A 19,680-nucleotide genomic window follows, 5' to 3' on the forward strand; every position below is an offset into this window, starting at 1 on the left:
GGTTATGACTGGGTTGCTCTCTGCTGTTGACTCCTCATTCTAAAACTGCAGTAAAATATATTAGCTATGGAGCATCCTCTAAGTGACCCATAAGAGGGCTGGAACACTCCAGTATACCAGTGAGTCAAAGCAACATGTAATAAAATGACGTTTGACAAAAGGCTCATAGATATAATGTTGCCAGATGTCAGATGAAAACTGCTGTCTAAATAGAGATCAGCACAGACAACTCCCAAAAGTGCTCCATTCACAGTGAAACTTGAAATTAATTTCTGGTTGAATCTATTTTGTTGTGTAATAGAGGAAGCTTTATGTTACTTGACACATAAATTAATAGCTTTGTGGTTTTTTTGCTATAAGTTGATTGCTGCTCCTTTCTCAAAGTAGCTGAATTTCTGTGGTGCTGAATGTATACAGTCTGTAAAGCTCTTTGCAATGTCAAATGTTGTGTTATTGTAGGATGTTGAAACTAATATTCTTAGCCACTGTATTCAACAATACATTAAATTATTTAGAATATGAAAGGATCCTTCTGTCTAGACCAGTGGATCAGCCAAATCTGCGGACGCAGCAGGTAAACAAACCCGCCAGGGGCTTTCCCTCCACAAGTGGCGGAACAAGTTTGGGAACCACTGGTCTAGACTAATTGGACTATGTCTCCCTGAAACACTTTTTAGAAAGTCTTTGCAGATGACTGAAAACAGCTACTGGAAGAAAGAAGAGTAGAACCTCATCCTCAAAGTGATTGCCACTCATGATCTCCCGATTTCTTTCTATTTAATATCAATAGTCTGTCTAGTGTTTACCAGATATTAATAAACTAAACAGAGCAGGTGAGTGATTTGCTAAAGGTCGCACAGTACATCAATAGCAGAGCTAGGACCAGAACCCATATTACTGGGATTCTAGCCCTATGTTCAATCTACTAGACTACACTGCTTCTCAGTTAGTGCTTTACCTCTTGATGATTGTATCCTCACTTAGTCATTACTTAGCTAAACTATGCATAGTTAGATTATTACATCTTTCCCTCACATCAGTCCCTCCAGCCCCTGATACTTTGTTAGTCTTCCAAACCTGCTAAAATTTGCCAAAATCTTTCTGGAAATGTGGTGCCTAAAGGAAGAAGTAGTCAATAAATTATTTCTCTTCTATATATGGAAAGAAGTGAAATGATGTATTTCTATCTTAAAGTGGTAATGCCTTCTATCCCATCAGTAATTGAGGAGGATGTTAAACAGCAAATATTATAGTTAAATAGTTGGGAACTGATAACTTGCACTGGATGTTGATTTTTAACAAGTCTAATGCTAATCAATATTGTCGGGGGGGGTGTGAAGTCTTCTCAAACAAACTTGATTTCATTTTTTATTAGATGAAAAGTTTGGTTGAGAAAGGCAACTCTGACCCTGCCCTTACAACTATGAATCTATTAAACTGCAAAGTTACATAGTTGATGTTCCACATATGGCTGAATCTGTGTAAGGAGCATCTTTGCATTTGAAGCCATGTTTCATTTCACGTTTGCTATGTACTCTAGGACACTCTTGTTGCACTCCTAGGCCTGGGTGTGGTTTTAAGCTGGAGCATTTTATTAAAACTTTTGTCAGAATACAAACACACACACACACAGCTTGTTGGAATATCTTCCAGGAGCACCATATTCTGCTAAGACCATTCCCGGCTGACCAAAGCAGAGTCCCTGTGTCCTCTCCAGCAGAGTTCCAGCAGGGACAGGATGCTGGAAAATATATCCCCGGCATTCTATTCACTCTGACCAAAAAAAAATAGTTACATTCATACAAACATACACATAACTACTGAGTGCTACACCCTCAGATACAACTGTTCTCTTGGCATAGCGGTGCTCTGGAGTGCCACAATCAGAGAGTCATGCAGTGTTTTGAAAGGCCTGAAGAAGAGTCACCACCATCTGCTGGCCCACCACAGTTTATTTTCAACCGGTGTTTCCAGAAAATACTGAGCAGATGCTAGAGTGGCTTAAGGCTGGGTCAAGGGGTGTGTGACGAGGAGCAATGGTGGACCTGAGCAAGGGGCAGCCTAGCCTTCCCTCTCAGGGAACATTCCCTGAAAGTGCCAGGCAGCGGTGTCAGCCGCGCCCCTGAGTGTGCTGACAACAGGAGATGGACAGAGTTCAGAACTGACACATTTCTGAAGTTTAGGAAAAAGAAGGGGGGAAAAGCATCATTCTAGAGATTTTTTAAAATCTGTTTGTTCCCTTTCTCCCCAACCAGCTCCGCTGAAAACTCCCCTTTTCTTTCTTTCTTTCTTTCTTTCTTTCTTTCTTTCTTTCTTTCTTTCTTTCTTTCTTTCTTTCTTTCCCCCTTCCCCCCACTTTCCTTCCTCCTTCACCTCTTTCCCCCCCTTTCCCTTCCTCTCCCCTCGCCTCCCCTCTCCCAGCTTCCAGCACCCTGGCTAGCTCCCCAGCCCCTGGCGGTCGCGCGCCTCCCCCCACCCCCCCCAGCCAGTTCCGGGTCTCGGCGGCGCGCACGGCGGTGGGAGGACGGGAGAGACTATATCAGCGCCTGCGCAGTGGCGCTGCGGGGCTCAGACGGGGACAAGATGGCGGCGCTGCGGGCGATCCGGGGGGTGGTGAACGGGGCCGTGTCCGAGGGCGCCAGCGGCGCGGCCGCCGCACGGGAGCAGGCGGCGGCGGCCAGCCGGGACTACATCTCCCAGCCCCGGCTCAGTGAGTGCCGGGCCGCGGCCCAGACCCTACCCGGGCTCCGGCTCCCCATTCAGAGACCCCCGGGGAGGGGCTGGGCCAGAGTGGGAGGGGGGCCCCCGCTTCATCCCGGGGGGGGGAGAGTGGGGCTGGGCCGGGGGGGGGGAGAGTGGGGCTGGGCCTGGGGGGGGACCCTGCTGTACCCCAGTCGGGGGGTGATACTGTGCCGGGGGTGGGGGGAGAGACCAGGAGACCCCAGTCGGGGGGGGGGAGAGTGGGGCTGGGCCGGGGGGGGGGAGAGTGGGGCTGGGCCTGGGGGGGGACCCTGCTGTACCCCAGTCGGGGGGTGATACTGTGCCGGGGGTGGGGGGAGAGACCAGGAGACCCCAGTCGGGGGGGGGGAAAGTGGGGCTGGGCCGGGGGGGGGGAGAGTGGGGCTGGGCCTGGGGGGGGACCCTGCTGTACCCCAGTCGGGGGGTGATACTGTGCCGGGGGTGGGGGGAGAGACCAGGAGACCCCAGTCGTGGGGGGGGGAGAGTGGGGCTGGGCCTGGGGGGGGACCCTGCTGTACCCCAGTCGGGGGGTGATACTGTGCCGGGGGTGGGGGGAGAGACCAGGAGACCCCAGTCGGGGGGGGGGAGAGTGGGGCTGGGCCTGGGGGGGGGAGAGTGGGGCTGGGCCGGGGGGGGACCCTGCTGTACCCCAGTCGGGGGGTGATGCTGTGCCGGGGGTGGGGGGAGAGACCAGGAGGACCCTGCTGTACCCCGGTAGGGGGGAGGAGGGAAGAGGCTGGGCCTGGTGCCTTGTGACCTCCGCATCCCTAAACCCAGGCTCTGGTTGCTAGCCCCTACCCCTCCCCCCCCAATCCCAGGTAGGTGGGTGAGGCCTCAGCTCCTGTTCTTGCATTTAGAGCAGAGGCCCCTACCCCTTTTTTTAGCCATTAGACTCCCCCATCCTCCCCCCCCCACCCCAAGTCCCTGTTGGTGCTGTCTGGTTCCCCTTGGCTGGAGGCCCCTTTGCTCTTGGATTCGCCTCTGTCCCGGCACCCAGGCCATTCTCACTGCTCCTCTCTGTGCCCACTGGCCCCAGTGCTCCCCAGCCACCTCTTGTGCTGTCCTCTGGCCCAACTTTTCTCCCCACGCCAGTGTCTTGGGCTCGAGTGTCCACTGGGTGGAAATAGACCAGTGGGGCTCTGGTGTAGGTCTGTGTCAAGCAGAGTACAGCTGCTCTGTTATTTCCAGGGTCTGGGTCTGCCTGGTGTAGGAATAAGAGTCAGAAGTTGGGTGTGCCTTGTGGATGGGACTGGATTTGAGGAGCACCCCCTCCCCAAGATTACCACCTTTGGGGTGTTTATCAGGGTAGTAGAGTTGACTTCCCCTGTCGGGGTAAAGCTGGACAGATTCTTATTGGGAACAGAGCAGTTAATCCACATAGGCAATTAGGAAAGTCGGGGGCTTTATGTGGCTTTTTTACACAGGTAAATGGCTTTTCCTTGTAATATTGCCACATGGGACTCTTGGCATGGATGAACCACAAATGAAAATTGTGAGATACAGAGGCTATTGGGAAAGATCATGTTGTTGGCTACATTTACTAGGCACAACCCCTTGAAGTAGCATTCTGTGTGCAGAATATGGTTGCTGACAAATTCCAGTTTCCATTTCAACAGGAATGGTTCTATAACAGGCAGATGGTGGACACTGCTTTTAGTTAGTATTCTTAAAGTAGTGTGACGGTCTTATGGAGTATGTATTGTCCTGATTTTTACTTGAGTAAAGGACAATAAGGGATTGTGAAACATCACTCTTCCTATGGGTTGACTAATCTGTTCCTGATCTGTTTCAAGGTCATGTGATTACACTGCAGCTTAATGGAAATGTGAGACTGACTACATAGATACTCAAGATGTATCATACAATAAAGGACTTTTAACAAATATGTACAAGTATCAAATGTGGTTTGGAGCAGGTGTTATGTAGCTTAATAGCCAGTCATGACTGCAGTTGTCTTTATATTTCAATGTGACTTATTTATTCTAGCTCTATGGTAAAATCCTATATTGTTTAAATTTAGGAAAGGCTAATTAGGTGGAGGTGGGCACATCTGACTATTGCAAATACACGTTTCAGAGGGGCCTGCTTGCTCTCATTTGGAAATGCATGTGCTTCCAGAAGGAGGGGAAAACTGTTTCCTGAATCTAAGTGCACTAGATTGTAAGGGGACAATCATTTGCTGTAGAGTGTGTGTGTGAGAGAGAATATGAATGGATGAGAAGGGAGCAGGGGATGGAAGTAGATGTGACCTCATAGGTGTAGTAGTTATAACTAACTTCTAAGCTTCTGTTGCATGGAGTACAGAAATATAGCAAGGTGAATCTCTCAAGCGATTCAATTCATAGTCTGTTTCATGAGCCTATTGCTGCTAAGGTTTCTCTAGATGAAATCCTCATAATAACCTGCTGAAGGTGAGGTTGCTGCTGCTGGGCATCAGTCAAAATAAAAAGCTTAAGCATGGTCTACACTATAGAGTTAAGTTGACATAAGACCTAATTATGTCAGTGTACACAATGCAGCCTTGCTCCCACTGATGTAAATGCCCTGATACACCGACAAAACTCCACCTCTGTGAGAAGCGTAGGGCTTATCTTGGTGAAGTTAGGGGGACACACTGTCCCTGTACACACTGCACTACTTGCATTGTATGTTGGCTGTTTTTCTTGTCAATTTCACAACTCCATGCTGGAGCCGTGAAATTGACAAGAAAGCCTAGGCTGGTAGTGGGCTCCAACTAGAGCCTGGTCCCTCTGCGCAAGGAGGTGAGAAGCCTGGACAGCTGCCCCTGGCTCAGGGAAGCAAGAAGCCTGGAGTGCAGCTGGGCTCCCAGCGGGGAGCTGAACAGAGCTGAGAACCCTGGCTCTCGGCCCCCAACGCTACCCCTCTTCAGTTGGAGGAAGTGCTCCTAGTGAGGACATGCACCACTGACAGAAGGAGGGTAGTATGGACCTCAGCCATGTAGTAATTACTGCAGTGGCTGTAAATCGATCTAACATAGGTTGACTTCAACTTGTAGTGCACACATGCCCTAAGTTAGAGACTGCAAGTGCATCATAAGGTTTCTTTTGGCTACAGACATTTAATGGAGCTAAAATTCAATATCTCAAATTCAGTTAAGCCTAATTTTTCAGTTAAATGACTGGGTGGATTAGTCTCGTTTTTAATTCAAAATCCGTAAGGACACGTGAATATTTTTCTTTGGTTCTGACAACCTCTTCATAAATAGAACTGACTCAATTGCTATGAGCTTATATGTTTTACTGGATACAGAAACTGGAGTTTCTTCAGTGTAATTGGTATGACTACTGACTTAATTTTGTGCAAATAACAGTCAAATTTTGGATACATCTAGTTGCTAGTTATCCACTATTTTGTATTTCCCTGCATGACACAGATCAGTTTTCTGGCAGAAACAGGACATATTACTGTAAACAGTGTGAAGTGATATTGGGGGGAGGGATGTGATTTTGTACATTAAAACTGTTGTGATTGTGAAAGTTGGGGAAAAGGGGAAATAGTGATTCTACTAGGCAGTTATTTCACAGCTCTAAATCCTTTACTGCAGTGTGGGTATGAGGAAGGCCAAAACTGATTGGAGCAGTGATTTTGCTAAAACTTTTGATTTAGATCAGTTGAAGTTGTGTGATTAAGTAACTCTGTGAAAGAGCCTATATACTTAAGTAGCATGAATTTTCTCACTGGGTAGACAAGTAACTTCTTTGCTTTTGTGTTTTGAGTATTTCAATTTAGTCTGAAGTCCAGATCAGTAACTGTGGACCCAAAAAGGTCATACAAAATAATCTTCATCCAAAAGTAGAAGGGAACAGGACATCAAAGCCCAAGATATACAGCCAGATGGGGTAGTTTAGTGGTTTGAGCATGGAGGTTTGGAACACCTGTTCTGTTTCCTGGGGTTTGAACTTAGTCAGCTTAGCTCTCTGTCTTTCTAAGGCAGAGTTGCATGCAGTTTAATGGCTTTCTTGGATGAGCCTTCTAAAAATTAAGTGCATGTCTATTCTGCATGGACAGTAAAGATCCTGTGGTCATGTATCAGCATGGATTTGTTCCAGCTTTTTTTTCGCACCCAGAGTGACCCTTCCTCTGTTGCTGGGCACTTGCTGTCTGCTTTCCACCTCATAGGTGGCTGCATTTTTTGTGGGGTATGTATATAGCTTGTCACACTCTGGAATCCTTTGAGGTAGAAGGGTCTTTATATATGTAAAACATTACATTGAGATTTAATTGTAACCCACTTCATCACTGGAATGGCTAAAAAGTTATTGAAAACAAGGATTTGGAGTCAGCATGCCAAGCTGCTTGTGTGATACCAATAGATTTGATGCTGTTTAATGTAATAAAATCCCCTCTGGTATCTCACTGATGGACAGTGTTAGGAAGTGAGCTCTTCACCCTGGATCAGTGAGGAAGTGCTGACAAGACTGTCACAAGTTAAAATGTAATGTTGCTCAATATAGTTCTCTCCTGTTTTTGCAAATGTCTGGCTCCACCTTCACCCTGATATTTTTTTTTAAGTGCTATTCACATTGGTACACACACTGAATAGTTCTAATCGGCATAACAAGAATGAGAAGTGTTCAGTTCAGAGAAACCCAAAGTGCCTAACTTGGGACAAATGAAACATTTCCTTGTAAGTAAAAAAAGATGCAGAGCTAGACTTCTCATCCTCTTTAGCTTTAACATTTATCTAAATTCAGTTATAACTAACCAAATGTGACAGAATGGCTCCTATAACCAGCTTTACACAGTATTGTATCTTATTTTTTCATCTCCAGGTTAAAATCTTTCAAGATTATACTATTATGCTTGTTCATCAGCAAACTCTTGTTACCTTTGTTAACACTGTAAATATCACACTGTTGACATAATACATAAAACATGATTTAGGCACACATCTTTCAATGTGTACTAAACTTTCACATTGTCTGGCCTACGCTGTATTTCCAGGTCTTTATAGCCTGTTTGTGTCTACGTGGGATTTGTGATCTTTCCTGGTAACATTCTTTTCTTGGTCATATTAGTTTGTTTTCCCAATCTAGAAATAGCTCAACTTGCTCATCCTTTCCCCCCCCCCCCCCCCCCCGTGGTAACTGATTAATGATTACTCTCTTGCTTAGTCTTCCCTTGTGACCCTGGTAGAGCCTTGTGGCTCTCAAACACTTCCTGTATTCACAAATCAAGTGAGGCTAAGCTTAAACACAGACACTGGTGCCCTGTTTGGGAAAAATAAGGATTCTAGTGGAATAACTGTAATCATGATTGGAAAGTCATTTCCTATTGTCAGCATCTGCAAAGTTATGTTCTACACATTAATAGTAATGTCTTACTACCAAAAAGATGTGCCAATTACAAGGTGAATAATAAAACCCATCCTGTAAAGTGTTGGGCTCATCTCATGCCACAGTCCCATGAGTCAATGTTTAGTGCCCACCAGTGTAGAGGAATGTTCAGAAGTAGCTGTGAAATATCCACACCCTGAGCAACTTAGTTATACTAACCTTAAACCCTTGTAGGCTGCCCTGTGTTGATAGGAGAGCTTCTCTTGTTGACATAACTACTGCCTCTTGGGGAAGTGGATTAACTACCCAATCTGCATAGCAGTATCTTCACTTAAGTGCTACAGCTGCATTTGTGCAGCTGCTCTGATGCCATGTTTTTGGTGTAGACCTACTCTCTGTCTAAAACATGGACTTCAGACATCTGTGCATGTTTCTACTCCTCAATGACTTGACAATGCACCTTATATGAGCTGTGGTAAATACTATGTAATTTCTGAATTACCGACTAAAGTGAAACACCATCTTTCATGGTGCAATCCCTTAGCTTCTCTTGGGATGGTGCTGAAAGGTTCTCTTCCAGCAGCAGTTGGCATGGTATGCTGGAAAATGTTTCCCAAATGCATTGTAGGTGCTCTGAAGATCATCAGCTTTTGAGCAAGTGAGATTCCTCATCTGTTCACATCTGAGTGTAAATTAAACTAAATGTAATGCAGATTTTTTTGGGTGATTTTAACATCACTCAGCAGGATACTTTACTGCTCTTGTTAAAGATGACTATTAGATTGAGTCTTGAGATAATGGCATATAGTGTTCACTTGTTGCTTTGATCTCTGTCAAAAGACTAACACTCAATGAATTATACTGCCCTTATCCTTAGGTTGCTATCAGTGACTTTTTAAGGTTTTGCAATTAGTTGTATAGTATTTATCTGTTAGACTTTTCCCAATTGATAAAATATTTGTATGCATCACATTGATTACCTTTCTGATGGATTAAAATGGCAGTTATTTCACTGAATGCAGCACCATTACACAATAGTTTAGGCTAGGTAGTGAATTGAACTGTGTCTGATGGAATGAACAGGGAATCTAGATAGTTTTCTGTTTAAATTTGACCATATTATGTAGGTTTACATCGCTGAACTCATGGCTCTTCTCTGGGCATAAGTGGCCTCTCCAATGCTACAGTGTCCTGTAACACCACTTGGGGATACTGGCCAAGTAGTGAATCAAAGAAAAGAATGCTGGTTATAGAATCACCAGCACCAGGTAATGGCACTTGCTGTTCTGTACACGTAGCTTCCACTATATATGGAAGGTCTCACAGATTCAGAGAAGATTAGACCCCCAGACTTTGCAAAGGGTGTGTTCTTCTACTTATTCAGCATAGAATGCTTATGCTGATTTTAATATATTGTCTGACTTGCACCTTTTATATTTCAGCATATAAAACTGTATCAGGAGTTAATGGTCCACTGGTAATCTTGGATCAAGTTAAGGTAAAAATTATTCTAATGAAATCTTCTTTTGAGGGAGATGGTGTGGGAAAGCTGGCTTGTGATCTAGACACACATTTGAACAGTCTTTAGCTCTGCATTCCATGGGTTCTGTGATTTACTTTAAACACAAGATCTTGTTTATATTCCAAACACTTTGAGCTAAATGCCAAAACTTGCCACACAGACTGCTTCAGGACATTGGGACAGGCTGTCAGGCACCCTGGTTGGAAAGAATGTCCTGTGGCTGAAATGGAAAGGAGTATAATTCTGCAACTATGACGTTCATACTTCTACGTTTGAAGAGAAGTGGGGAAACGGATGCTACAGTTGAACAGTCTAAACTCTAATGCATATGCATTTTATCAAACTCAAATTTAATATTAATGATTCAAATCTTGTAAAGTACTCAGTGCATAGTATTGGATACATGAACAACAGGAAACAATTTAAGATTTTTAGCATATGCTTATCAAATATTTGGGGGGAGTTAGAAGGGAAGGGGTATTTGTTTCATAGGAGGGTTGCAGGGGTTATTGGTGTTTGTGGTAGACAAGCTACAATTTTCCTTTGCTAGAGTTCTTGGCTTCTCTTTAACGTGGATCTCTGTTGTGCTTGACTACTGGCATATGGGTTCAGCTACTCAAGAGAACAGTTTCAGGCTGTCTTTAAACAAGTTTTTTTTTCCTCGCTGCTTGCTAAATCTGCCACTCAGATTAAGGAGCTCATCATAAAAACAGCTACATTTTTGTCAGTAAACCTTAACTGCCTTGGCGCTTCCCTTTGACTGTGAATTGTGTAAAAGATATGGTAGCTTTTTGTCTCAAGATCTATTTAGTCTATTATGGATAATGTGGTAACTCTAGTTTGTGGATTTTAACTTTTTCCCCGCTGTCTTACAGATTTTTTTTCTGCATTAGTTTCCTAGGTATGCAGAGATTGTCCACTTGACACTTCCTGATGGCACAAAGAGAAGTGGGCAAGTTTTAGAAGTCAGCGGCTCTAAAGCTGTAGTTCAGGTAAACTAGGGACAGAATGGTCCCATAAAGACTTTTCCTTAGTGGGCATCAGTTTGGGCTATGGCAAATCTAAAGTCCTTGTAACTTTCTTGAGTCAAAACTTAATATAAATTCAAAAAACATTTGAAAATAATTGGTGGGTGGATCTGAGTAACCTTCAGTTTTTGCTTTTGTTTAAACATTAAGGAAACTTCTGACCACAATAGGGTCTTGTAGACATAAGGCAAGAGTCCTCCATCTTCTCCATGCAGCGTGTACTACTACAATGTAGATCCATTGCAAAGCTTCAGTGTGTTTGAGACACATCTATGTGATGTTCTCAAAGCAGCTGTTAATAGTTACCACTGTAATCCTACTTAGCTGAAGAGCTTTATTGTGTAGGCAGCAGAAAATGATCTTAAATTTTAAAGGAGTGATCCCTGATAGCCACTGGCATTCTTGACTAACTGCTTTTACAGGTCATATGTAAAATATATTTTTATACAGTGTTGCTTTCTTAACATATCTGTACAAATGAACAATTTCTAAATGGTCTTGGAAATAATTCCTGTATTACACAGGTCCGTCTTGCTTTTGCTGCTTGTTGGTTAACCCATTGCTTGTTGTGTTAGAGATTCACTGACCTGTATATCTCCATCCCATCTGTTATAACTCTTTGCACAATGTCTTTATCTACCTACGCTAAAGGAACATGTATCCATTTCACCTGGTGTCTCTTCTGATATATTGCAGGTATTTGAGGGAACTTCGGGTATTGATGCTAAGAAAACATCTTGTGAATTTACTGGGGATATTCTCCGAACCCCAGTATCTGAGGATATGCTTGGTATGCACTAGACCTTGCTCTTTGGATTGAACATATTTATTTTCATGTAATACTACTACAGATGGGAAAACAACTAGGTAACTACTGTCCTGTTCATATAATCATAATCTTGTTACTGTTTTTGTAGGCCGTGTATTTAATGGATCAGGAAAACCTATTGACAGAGGTCCCATTGTCTTGGCTGAAGATTACCTGGACATTATGGGTATGTGTTTTTTCAAAAACTATTCATGGTACCCATTTCTGGTAGGGAACAAGAGGCTGACTTTTGACTTGAATTCCAGTATGTACTCTACACAAAATGCAGTGACAAGCTACTTTTCAGAGGCCTCTGCAAATGAAACAATAGCCCTAAAATCATGTAGAAGGTGTACAAAGTACTGAATGCCTAGTAACTCATCAGAAAGTTGTTCATAAACTGTTAAGATGGGCCCACAGGGCAAGTGGTCTGTTTTTTCCTACAGTAATGCAGTTCTTAATTAGGGAGAGTGCTTTGGTTAAAGTGGTTTAATAGTGCTAACTATAATAGACTTGTGGTAACCTTCCCCCAAAGATAAGAGGGTGTTAATTTCCTTCCAAGGAGTAGGATGACAGTATCCTGTCCTTTTTATCCGCATGCATATAAAATGCCAAATTGATAAATGATCTCATGACCAATTAAAAAAAAAAGTCAATGGACTAAGTTCAAACTAGAACCAGAAGTGTCTGGTGAACTAAAATGTTTGTGATTCTAAATGCATTTTTATAGCCTTATTTTGAAACTTTGCCTTGAAACCTTTATTAATCTATGCATTGTTAAAGTTAGGTAAATAATGTGGTGGTTTCTCTGTGAAAATACAATAGGTCAACCAATCAATCCACAGTGTCGAATCTACCCAGAAGAGATGATTCAGACTGGCATTTCTGCAATAGATGGCATGAACAGCATTGCCAGAGGACAGAAAATTCCCATATTCTCTGCTGCTGGTTTGCCCCATAATGAGGTGGGTGCTTTAATGGAGCTCTGACAGCCTTGGGAAAAACTAGCTGCTGGAAACATTCAGTTCTGCAGTGCAAAGAACTTAAAATGAATGAGCTATGTGAGGTTACAAGTGAGGAGAGTTAAGAATATTTGTGTGCGTAAAATATACACCAATTAACACAAAGCTTTAAAACAGAGTAAGTTCTGCTTTCTCAAGATGCTTCTTATCAAATATTGATTGGCCAGATACCACATAATCTTCCTTCTCTAGCACCAGTTTTCTGCTTTTTTTTCTTGCTTTTGGCCTCAGGGCAAAGTTCTGGGAGACCATTTGTATTTAACCATGTCAAAAAGTGATTTATTCCCTGAGTTAGTCTGTACAGTAGATAAATGTGCAACTTACTACAATAGATTTATGCAGCTCCTTCTGCATTCCTCTCAGATTGCAGCTCAGATATGTCGCCAGGCTGGCTTAGTGAAGAAATCCAAAGATGTGATGGACTACAGTGAAGAGAACTTTGCCATTGTGTTTGCTGCTATGGGTGTAAGTACCATTATGCTTAGGTACATCGTAAAAGTGGTTTACTTCCAATACTTCGAGCACTAAGATGGAACAATAAATCCAGTTTGCTATATCACTGGAATTATGCAAACTTAATCATTTTTTTAGAGTTGCTTGTCACATTTTAGGTCCGTCTATACTATGCTGTTGTAAAAGCAATAGTATTATCGAGGCTGATGAATCTACCTGGCTGTCTGATGGGAGAATGCCTCATGGGGTAGAATGGTATCCCTAAGAATAGGTGGTTCCATTGTAATTGGAACAAGAGGAGAACATTTTAAAAGGTCCCAAGCACTGCATTTTTAAAAACTTCGTTAACTGTGTAAGTTGCCCAGATTGTAACCCCTGCCACAATTGAAGGGGAAATTTTAATAGCAGGATATTCTGTGGTAAAATGGCTTGCTACAGACACTCAGTTTCTTAACGTAGGCATCTGTTTTGTAGTGTCATTGCATTGTTACATTCTCAGATTAGATGGAGGCAGAATTGTTGTCATTTTGATCTCCAAATTCTTCTTGGGACAGTGCTTACTAAAGAGCAATATCAGTTACTTGAATGGTAGGATGACACTGCATATGCATCCAAGTTAGATCTCTCTGGAGTTGTGCAGAACATCGGACTGTCAGAGGATTGTTACATGTTCCTCCCTCCAGATTGACAGTTGTCTTCACCTGACTAGGGTTGGTCATGAATAAGGCAAGATATCTCATCTCTACCCCTCCTGCCACACTTGGTCCTGAGCTCTGATTCCTTTATGATAATATATTGCATTATGGATAGACTGTCCAATGTTATTCTTAGTCACAGGTTGACTGAAAGGGTGGGCTGGTAGTATAGATATGAAAGGCTTGCACCAGCTCTGAACAAGTCTTTTAAATAACTTACTTTATAGAATGGGAATTTAAACAGTCTCCCTGTTTGCAAATGACTACTTAGTATTGTGGTTTAGGTGAACATGGAAACGGCTCGGTTCTTCAAAACTGACTTTGAGGAAAATGGCTCCATGGACAACGTGTGCCTGTTCTTGAACTTGGCCAATGATCCAACGTAAGTAGGTAAAATGGCTGTTTTTCCCAACCAGAAATGTGGAGAACTGGTGCACTGGAAAACATGTCACTATGGTGTCCAAAAGGTGCTGGAAATTGATTCTGAGACCCTTAGAATCATAGGGTTAGAAGGCACCACAAGGGTCATCTAGTCTAATTGCCTGCCAAGATGCAGGATTTGTCATGTCTAAACCGTCCAAGACAGGTGCCTATCCAGCCTTCTTTTGAAAGCCTCCAGGGAAGGAGCTTCCACAACCCCCTGAGGCGTCTGTTCCATTTTCCTTAAAAGAAGCCACGTTACTGGCTTGTCAAATATCTTACGTTCGTGGCAGTAGGCTCAGATACTATAGACCTGGACACTAATTATGTGCATTCCAATTAGTATATGGAGTAGATTTCACAGGGCTCCTAACCTGTTTCCTCTCTTACTTTTGAGTTGTGCTGTTCAGTGTATGCAGTTGTAACCTCATAGTATTGGATGGTGTTGAACGTGCAATTCTGTCCTTTCAGCATTGAGCGTATTATCACACCTCGACTCGCTCTATTTTGAGTTGTGCTATTCAGTGTATGCAGTTGTAACCTCATAGTATTGGATGGTGTTGAACGTGCAATTCTGTCCTTTCAGCATTGAGCGTATTATCACACCTCGACTCGCTCTAACCACTGCTGAATTCTTGGCCTACCAGTGTGAGAAGCACGTACTAGTCATTCTGACAGACATGAGCTCCTATGCTGAAGCTCTACGAGAGGTACTTGTTCTTGTGTAGCCGATAAATGTGTGTACGTGTTCGCCACCCTGCAAAAAGGGCTGAAATTGAATGGGAGCATAAAATGGATGAGTAATTTATTCAGCAAACCTCTTGCTGTTCTTCGGTCCCTTTTGAGAAAGATACCTAATCCATTTTAAAAAAGCTACTCCGTCAGGTTCCGTTATTCCTAACAAGTTAGTCTGTATCCGGGGATGGGCACTGCATGCAGCTGACGTTCCATGTTAAACCAGACACGTGTAAAGTGGGCTCTGACAGAAATAACAGTGCACGGGAATCTCCCATTTCAAAACTAAGTTATCCAGTTGCTTATAGTTCTAGTGGGAAAACGTGTAAAAATTACTGATTGCATGCAAGGTTAAGCTACTTCTGCATTTCTCAGGCTTCTGAAACTAGCCAGAACTGTGTCATAAAGCATTGCAAAATTGGCTTGTCTGCCTGGATATATAATTCATTTGTAGTGGAGATTGATTCAGTAGTTTCTTGTTAACCTGGCAGTCAATTTCTGATCAGCATTACAGGATCTCCGTTTTACACAGGGAATGATCTTCATGCCTGGCTTGTGGGTGTTCTCTTGTAGAGGATTTGAATAGCTGTGTTTTGGCACTACCATGTGGCCAGTCCTGTTAATCATTAATATAACTTTATTGGATGCCGTGGCGGACTTTGTGGTGGCTGTACCTGAACTCTCAGTGATGAGCTTTGAGTAACTTTGCCTGAATTGCCTGCAGGTTTCAGCAGCTAGAGAGGAAGTGCCTGGCCGACGTGGCTTCCCTGGTTACATGTACACTGACTTGGCCACTATATATGAGCGAGCTGGGCGTGTGGAAGGCAGGAATGGCTCCATTACTCAGATTCCTATTCTTACCATGCCCAACGATGGTGAGTCCTGGCCACTGCTTTTCCCTGGGAATAGATCTGCTTTTCACATATGGGCATGTAAGATCACTTGTGTCATGTAGTTCTTGGATGTTTTAGCACTATTGCGGTGTGCATTCTGTGGGAGGGTATTGATTGAGGATAATCCAATGATGCCTGATTCATACCAGTCAGGAGGCTGGAGTTGCTAGTTTTAATCATAGAATCAGAGGACTGGAAGGGACATCAAGAGGTCTTCTAGTCCAGTCCCCTGCACTCACAGCAGAACCAAGCATTATCTAGACCATCCCTGACAAGTGCCTGTCCAACCTGCTCTTAATCTCCAACGACTGAGATTCCACAATCATTAAGTTCCTTCCCCTTATTGGGTACTGGAGCTCCATTAGACTTTGGATAAAGATCTGCAACCTCAGTGTTGGCCAAAAAGAGAGAAGCTGAACCTTAACAATAAAGTGTGTCCATCCTATTGTGCAACATATAACATCTTCTCAGAGGAATCAGATCTGTCATACAGCTGAGGTGCTCATCTGTGTGCAGCACTGCAGCTGTGTTGGTCCCAGGATATTCGAGACAAGGTGTGAGGCATCCACTTTGTGTCTTGTGCTCATTTATGGTTAGTTCAAATCCCATCTGGCTCAAGAGATGTATGTATTTCAAAGAGTTAGAAGTACTCTAATTTCAGCATCCTCCAGAACCAGTTGGAGAGAGAATGTATTAAGAGCATCAGCTTGCTTCAGAGCTTTGAAAAAAATATGCAGTGTAGCATCTTGCATACAAAATACTTTAGTTCTCTTCACTCTTGAGGTGTATGAAGTATCATTCCACATCAAATGGGCAGTGAGGCACAAAGGTGAGATGACTTTCCCTTTCGGTCTTTTGCATGGTAAAGCAACTGCATATGTTCAGGCAGTTGGGTAACTAGCAATTTCAAGATGACTTGCAGAACAAACAGCCTCTGTAATAATGCATTGCATTGTTTCTAGTAATAGAGTGTAATGGCAGTGCTGCCTAGGATTTTAGAATACCCCTTACATTGGTTTAACAAGCCTAGTGGTGGCTTTTATCAAGTCCTTTGGTCCCTTTTCTTTGGATGTATTTCTACTTAGTTGAGGACTGCACTGCTCTGTTTTGTCATCCTCTGTTTTCTTATGTGCGGTATTTGATTTAGCTTCAAGGCATTTTAAAGGGCATTTTAATTACACTAGAATATTATGGTATCTAAAGTAAAATATGCTGTTCAGACAGCTTTTATAAAGCTGACTCCTCAGTGTGGCATTGGCTGGAATTAATATAAAAAGCAGGGTCTGAAAACTAAACATAAAACCACTTCCTCTGCAGATATTACTCATCCCATCCCTGACTTGACTGGATACATTACTGAGGGGCAGATCTATGTGGATAGGCAGCTGCACAACAGACAGGTAGGTACCACACCTCTGAGCAATCTTACATGCAAAGTTCTTGAGTTAGTTTTAGCCTACATTCTTCTATTGGCTGGTTCTTCTGACAAAAGATGTTAGAGGAAGGACTTGTATAATACTGGTCTGGTTGAGGTTGCAGGTCCTCAGCATCTCTAGAAGTAGGCAGCCCTGGGGGAGAAGATGCCATAGATTGAAGACTGGAGGTCTAAAAGCAGTTGTCTGTTTAATAGACCTGGGTGTCTGAATTACTTGTCATAGGTAAGCTGTCCACTCTGACTTCGTTGCAGAGTAAACTTAGCAAGATAACAGGTTACAAAGATCCTCTTTGTAGGTTTACAAATTCCTTCCTTGCAAATCCACTCCTGAACTTGAGGGCCAGTCCAAAATGACCACTCCTCCTCAGACTTTCCAGGTTGTGCTATTTCTTTCCGTTCTCAGGAGAACTTTTATCTGCATGAGCTAGCTCTCGTTTGTATCTGAATTAATACAGAGTTGCAGAAACCATAATTAGGAATTTGTGGTGCTGGTACCTGCAAACTAACACTGAATACATGGAAGTGCTAGAAGCAGCAGATACCAGGCCACTGGCTTTTTGAACAGTGGTGTGAATGCCACCAACTTTCTCTCAAGTCTCTGTACTATGAACAGATTGTAGGGTGCATGTAGGAAGAAAACTTTCATGTAACTAACCAGTAATGTTGAGCTCCACATGCTTTTTTCAGTGCTATCCATTAACTTTCTTTTCTCCTCCCAAAGATTTACCCACCTATTAATGTGTTACCCTCCTTGTCTCGACTGATGAAGTCTGCTATTGGTGAGGGTATGACCAGGAAGGACCATTCAGATGTGTCCAACCAGCTGGTATGCATTATCCTTCTTATGTGGAATCTGTATTGAGCTGTACATACACCTTTGCTTCTTCCGTCGAGAACCCTGAAAAGGATCAGACATGGCTAGCCCTTTCAAATCTGAAGCTGCTTCCCTTTGATACCTTAAAGCTGAGATTCTGCTATAGTCCACTTATAAGAGCCCTTGTACAAATCTGTTTTATAAGTGACCCACTCCTCCCATTTGGTCTGCTGCTACAAGCCCTTTTCAGTACTGGGCTTTGTGCACAAACCATATGTAGGCTGTTCATGTACCAATAAATAGTCTGTGGCGTTCTTTCCAGGCTCATTCTGCCAAATGCTGCTTTATCTTTCCACACCAACCACTCTGACTGTATTTTGTGCAGTGTGTCGTCGTATCCAGCAGATGCTGTATATACAGCTAGTCAACTTAAGTTTTTGTTCCTTAAGTAATTTACTCTAAAACCACTCTGGTCAGGTTCAGACACTGCACTGTAGTGTCTGAGCGATGTCATGCTGTTTCTTGCTCCCCCATCCCTCAGCTCTATTTAAAATCATAGACTCTGGAATAAGAGCCCCAAATTCTGTCCTCCTATCCACCCAGTACACTGTTGGTACTGTATTAAAAATCCACATAACTCCTTGTAACATCGGTCAAACGCCACATGATCTTGCTTTCTCCCCTGTTTTTCCCCTCCTTTCTAGTATGCCTGCTATGCTATTGGAAAGGATGTGCAAGCTATGAAGGCTGTAGTTGGTGAGGAAGCTCTGAGCTCAGATGATCTTCTTTATCTGGAGTTTCTGCAGAAGTTTGAAAGGAACTTCATAGCTCAGGGTAAGTATGTCTAAAGTATATGGGACATACTGTGCAAGGCACTCAAACCATGTTACACCTGGAGTGACCAGGTCTTGTCTTTGACATTGACCCTCTGGGCTGTTCCCATAATTTAGTCTCTTACCTCTTCAGGTCCTTATGAAAACCGTACTGTTTACGAGACCCTGGACGTTGGCTGGCAGCTTCTGCGAATCTTCCCCAAAGAGATGTTAAAGAGAATTCCTCAGAGCACCCTGGCAGAGTTCTACCCTCGAGACTCCACTGCAAAGCACTAGCCACAGCTTCATCTCTAGCTCTGTACTCTGTGAAAGGCTGTTTATTTTCCTCTTTCATGTGTTGGTGTTTACTTGTCACTCCTGTAATTAAAATCAAGAATAAGTGACATGTTGTGCCAGTGTTCCTGATGTGTTAAGCTGATAAGAGTTTAAAATATCTTTCCAAAGCCTGGATCTTCAGTGGCTTTGGTAAAATTTCATAAGGGGAAGAAGCTTCAAAGTCACCTATCTTTGTAGACGTATGTAACTGCAGTGATTATAATTGTCTTCTAGACTGACTTCCTTTAAATCATCTCAGGAGGGGGATTACCAGAAGCTGAACTTGGTCTCCAGTCCAGGAACAAATGTAACTCGTTATTTATGGAGAGCCAAGGAGCAAATGGTAGCCCCCCTCTTTCCCAGAGCATCTGCCTTCAGCCTGATCACGTGCCACTGCTGTGCTGTTTAGAACAGATGGCGCTCTGTGCTGACCTGCTATTGTGATTGATGGACAGACGAGCAAGACGAAAGCTGGCTACATGGCAGGGTACATCTGAGTACCAGAACACAATTCACTGTTGGCTTTAATTAGAGCTGGGGGATCCTTGATCATTTTGCTGCTGTCCCCAGAGTTATACATATATGAAGTTGCAACATTTGCACAAAACAGTACTTTCCAAGTAGCACAGCAAGATTCCTACCTCTTCAGAGATCCAAAGCAGTAGGTCTCT

At 43.2% G+C, this 19,680-nt stretch overlaps 1 protein-coding gene across 1 annotated transcript; it reads left to right on the forward strand.

Annotated features, from left to right (window-relative positions):
- The first annotated feature begins 2,544 nt into the window (after positions 1-2,544).
- On the forward strand, positions 2,545-19,077 carry ATP6V1B2 (ATPase H+ transporting V1 subunit B2). The gene is made up of 14 exons (XM_084615117.1): positions 2,545-2,710; positions 9,479-9,534; positions 10,452-10,550; positions 11,283-11,376; positions 11,504-11,581; positions 12,220-12,359; positions 12,780-12,881; positions 13,849-13,946; positions 14,571-14,694; positions 15,444-15,594; positions 16,930-17,012; positions 17,769-17,873; positions 18,566-18,695; positions 18,828-19,077. Exons 1-14 carry the CDS (start codon positions 2,584-2,586, stop codon positions 18,968-18,970), a joined length of 1,530 nt encoding a protein of 509 aa, XP_084471243.1. The 5' UTR covers positions 2,545-2,583; the 3' UTR covers positions 18,971-19,077.
- The last annotated feature ends 603 nt before the right edge of the window (positions 19,078-19,680 follow it).

This window comes from Lepidochelys olivacea (assembly GCF_965140295.1).
Source record: "Lepidochelys olivacea isolate rLepOli2 genome assembly, chromosome: 26".
In the NCBI taxonomy this organism is placed as follows: domain Eukaryota; kingdom Metazoa; phylum Chordata; order Testudines; family Cheloniidae; genus Lepidochelys; species Lepidochelys olivacea.

Excerpts from the sequence above, each read along its gene's own strand:
- ATP6V1B2 (XM_084615117.1), top strand. The coding sequence starts at position 2,584 with ATGGCGGCGCTGCGGGCGATCCGGGGGGTGGTGAACGGGGCCGTGTCC. Across the intron at positions 12,882-13,848 it reads TTGTGTTTGCTGCTATGGGT|GTGAACATGGAAACGGCTCG; the intron begins GTAAGTACCATT and ends ATTGTGGTTTAG. Across the intron at positions 18,696-18,827 it reads AAGGAACTTCATAGCTCAGG|GTCCTTATGAAAACCGTACT; the intron begins GTAAGTATGTCT and ends TTACCTCTTCAG.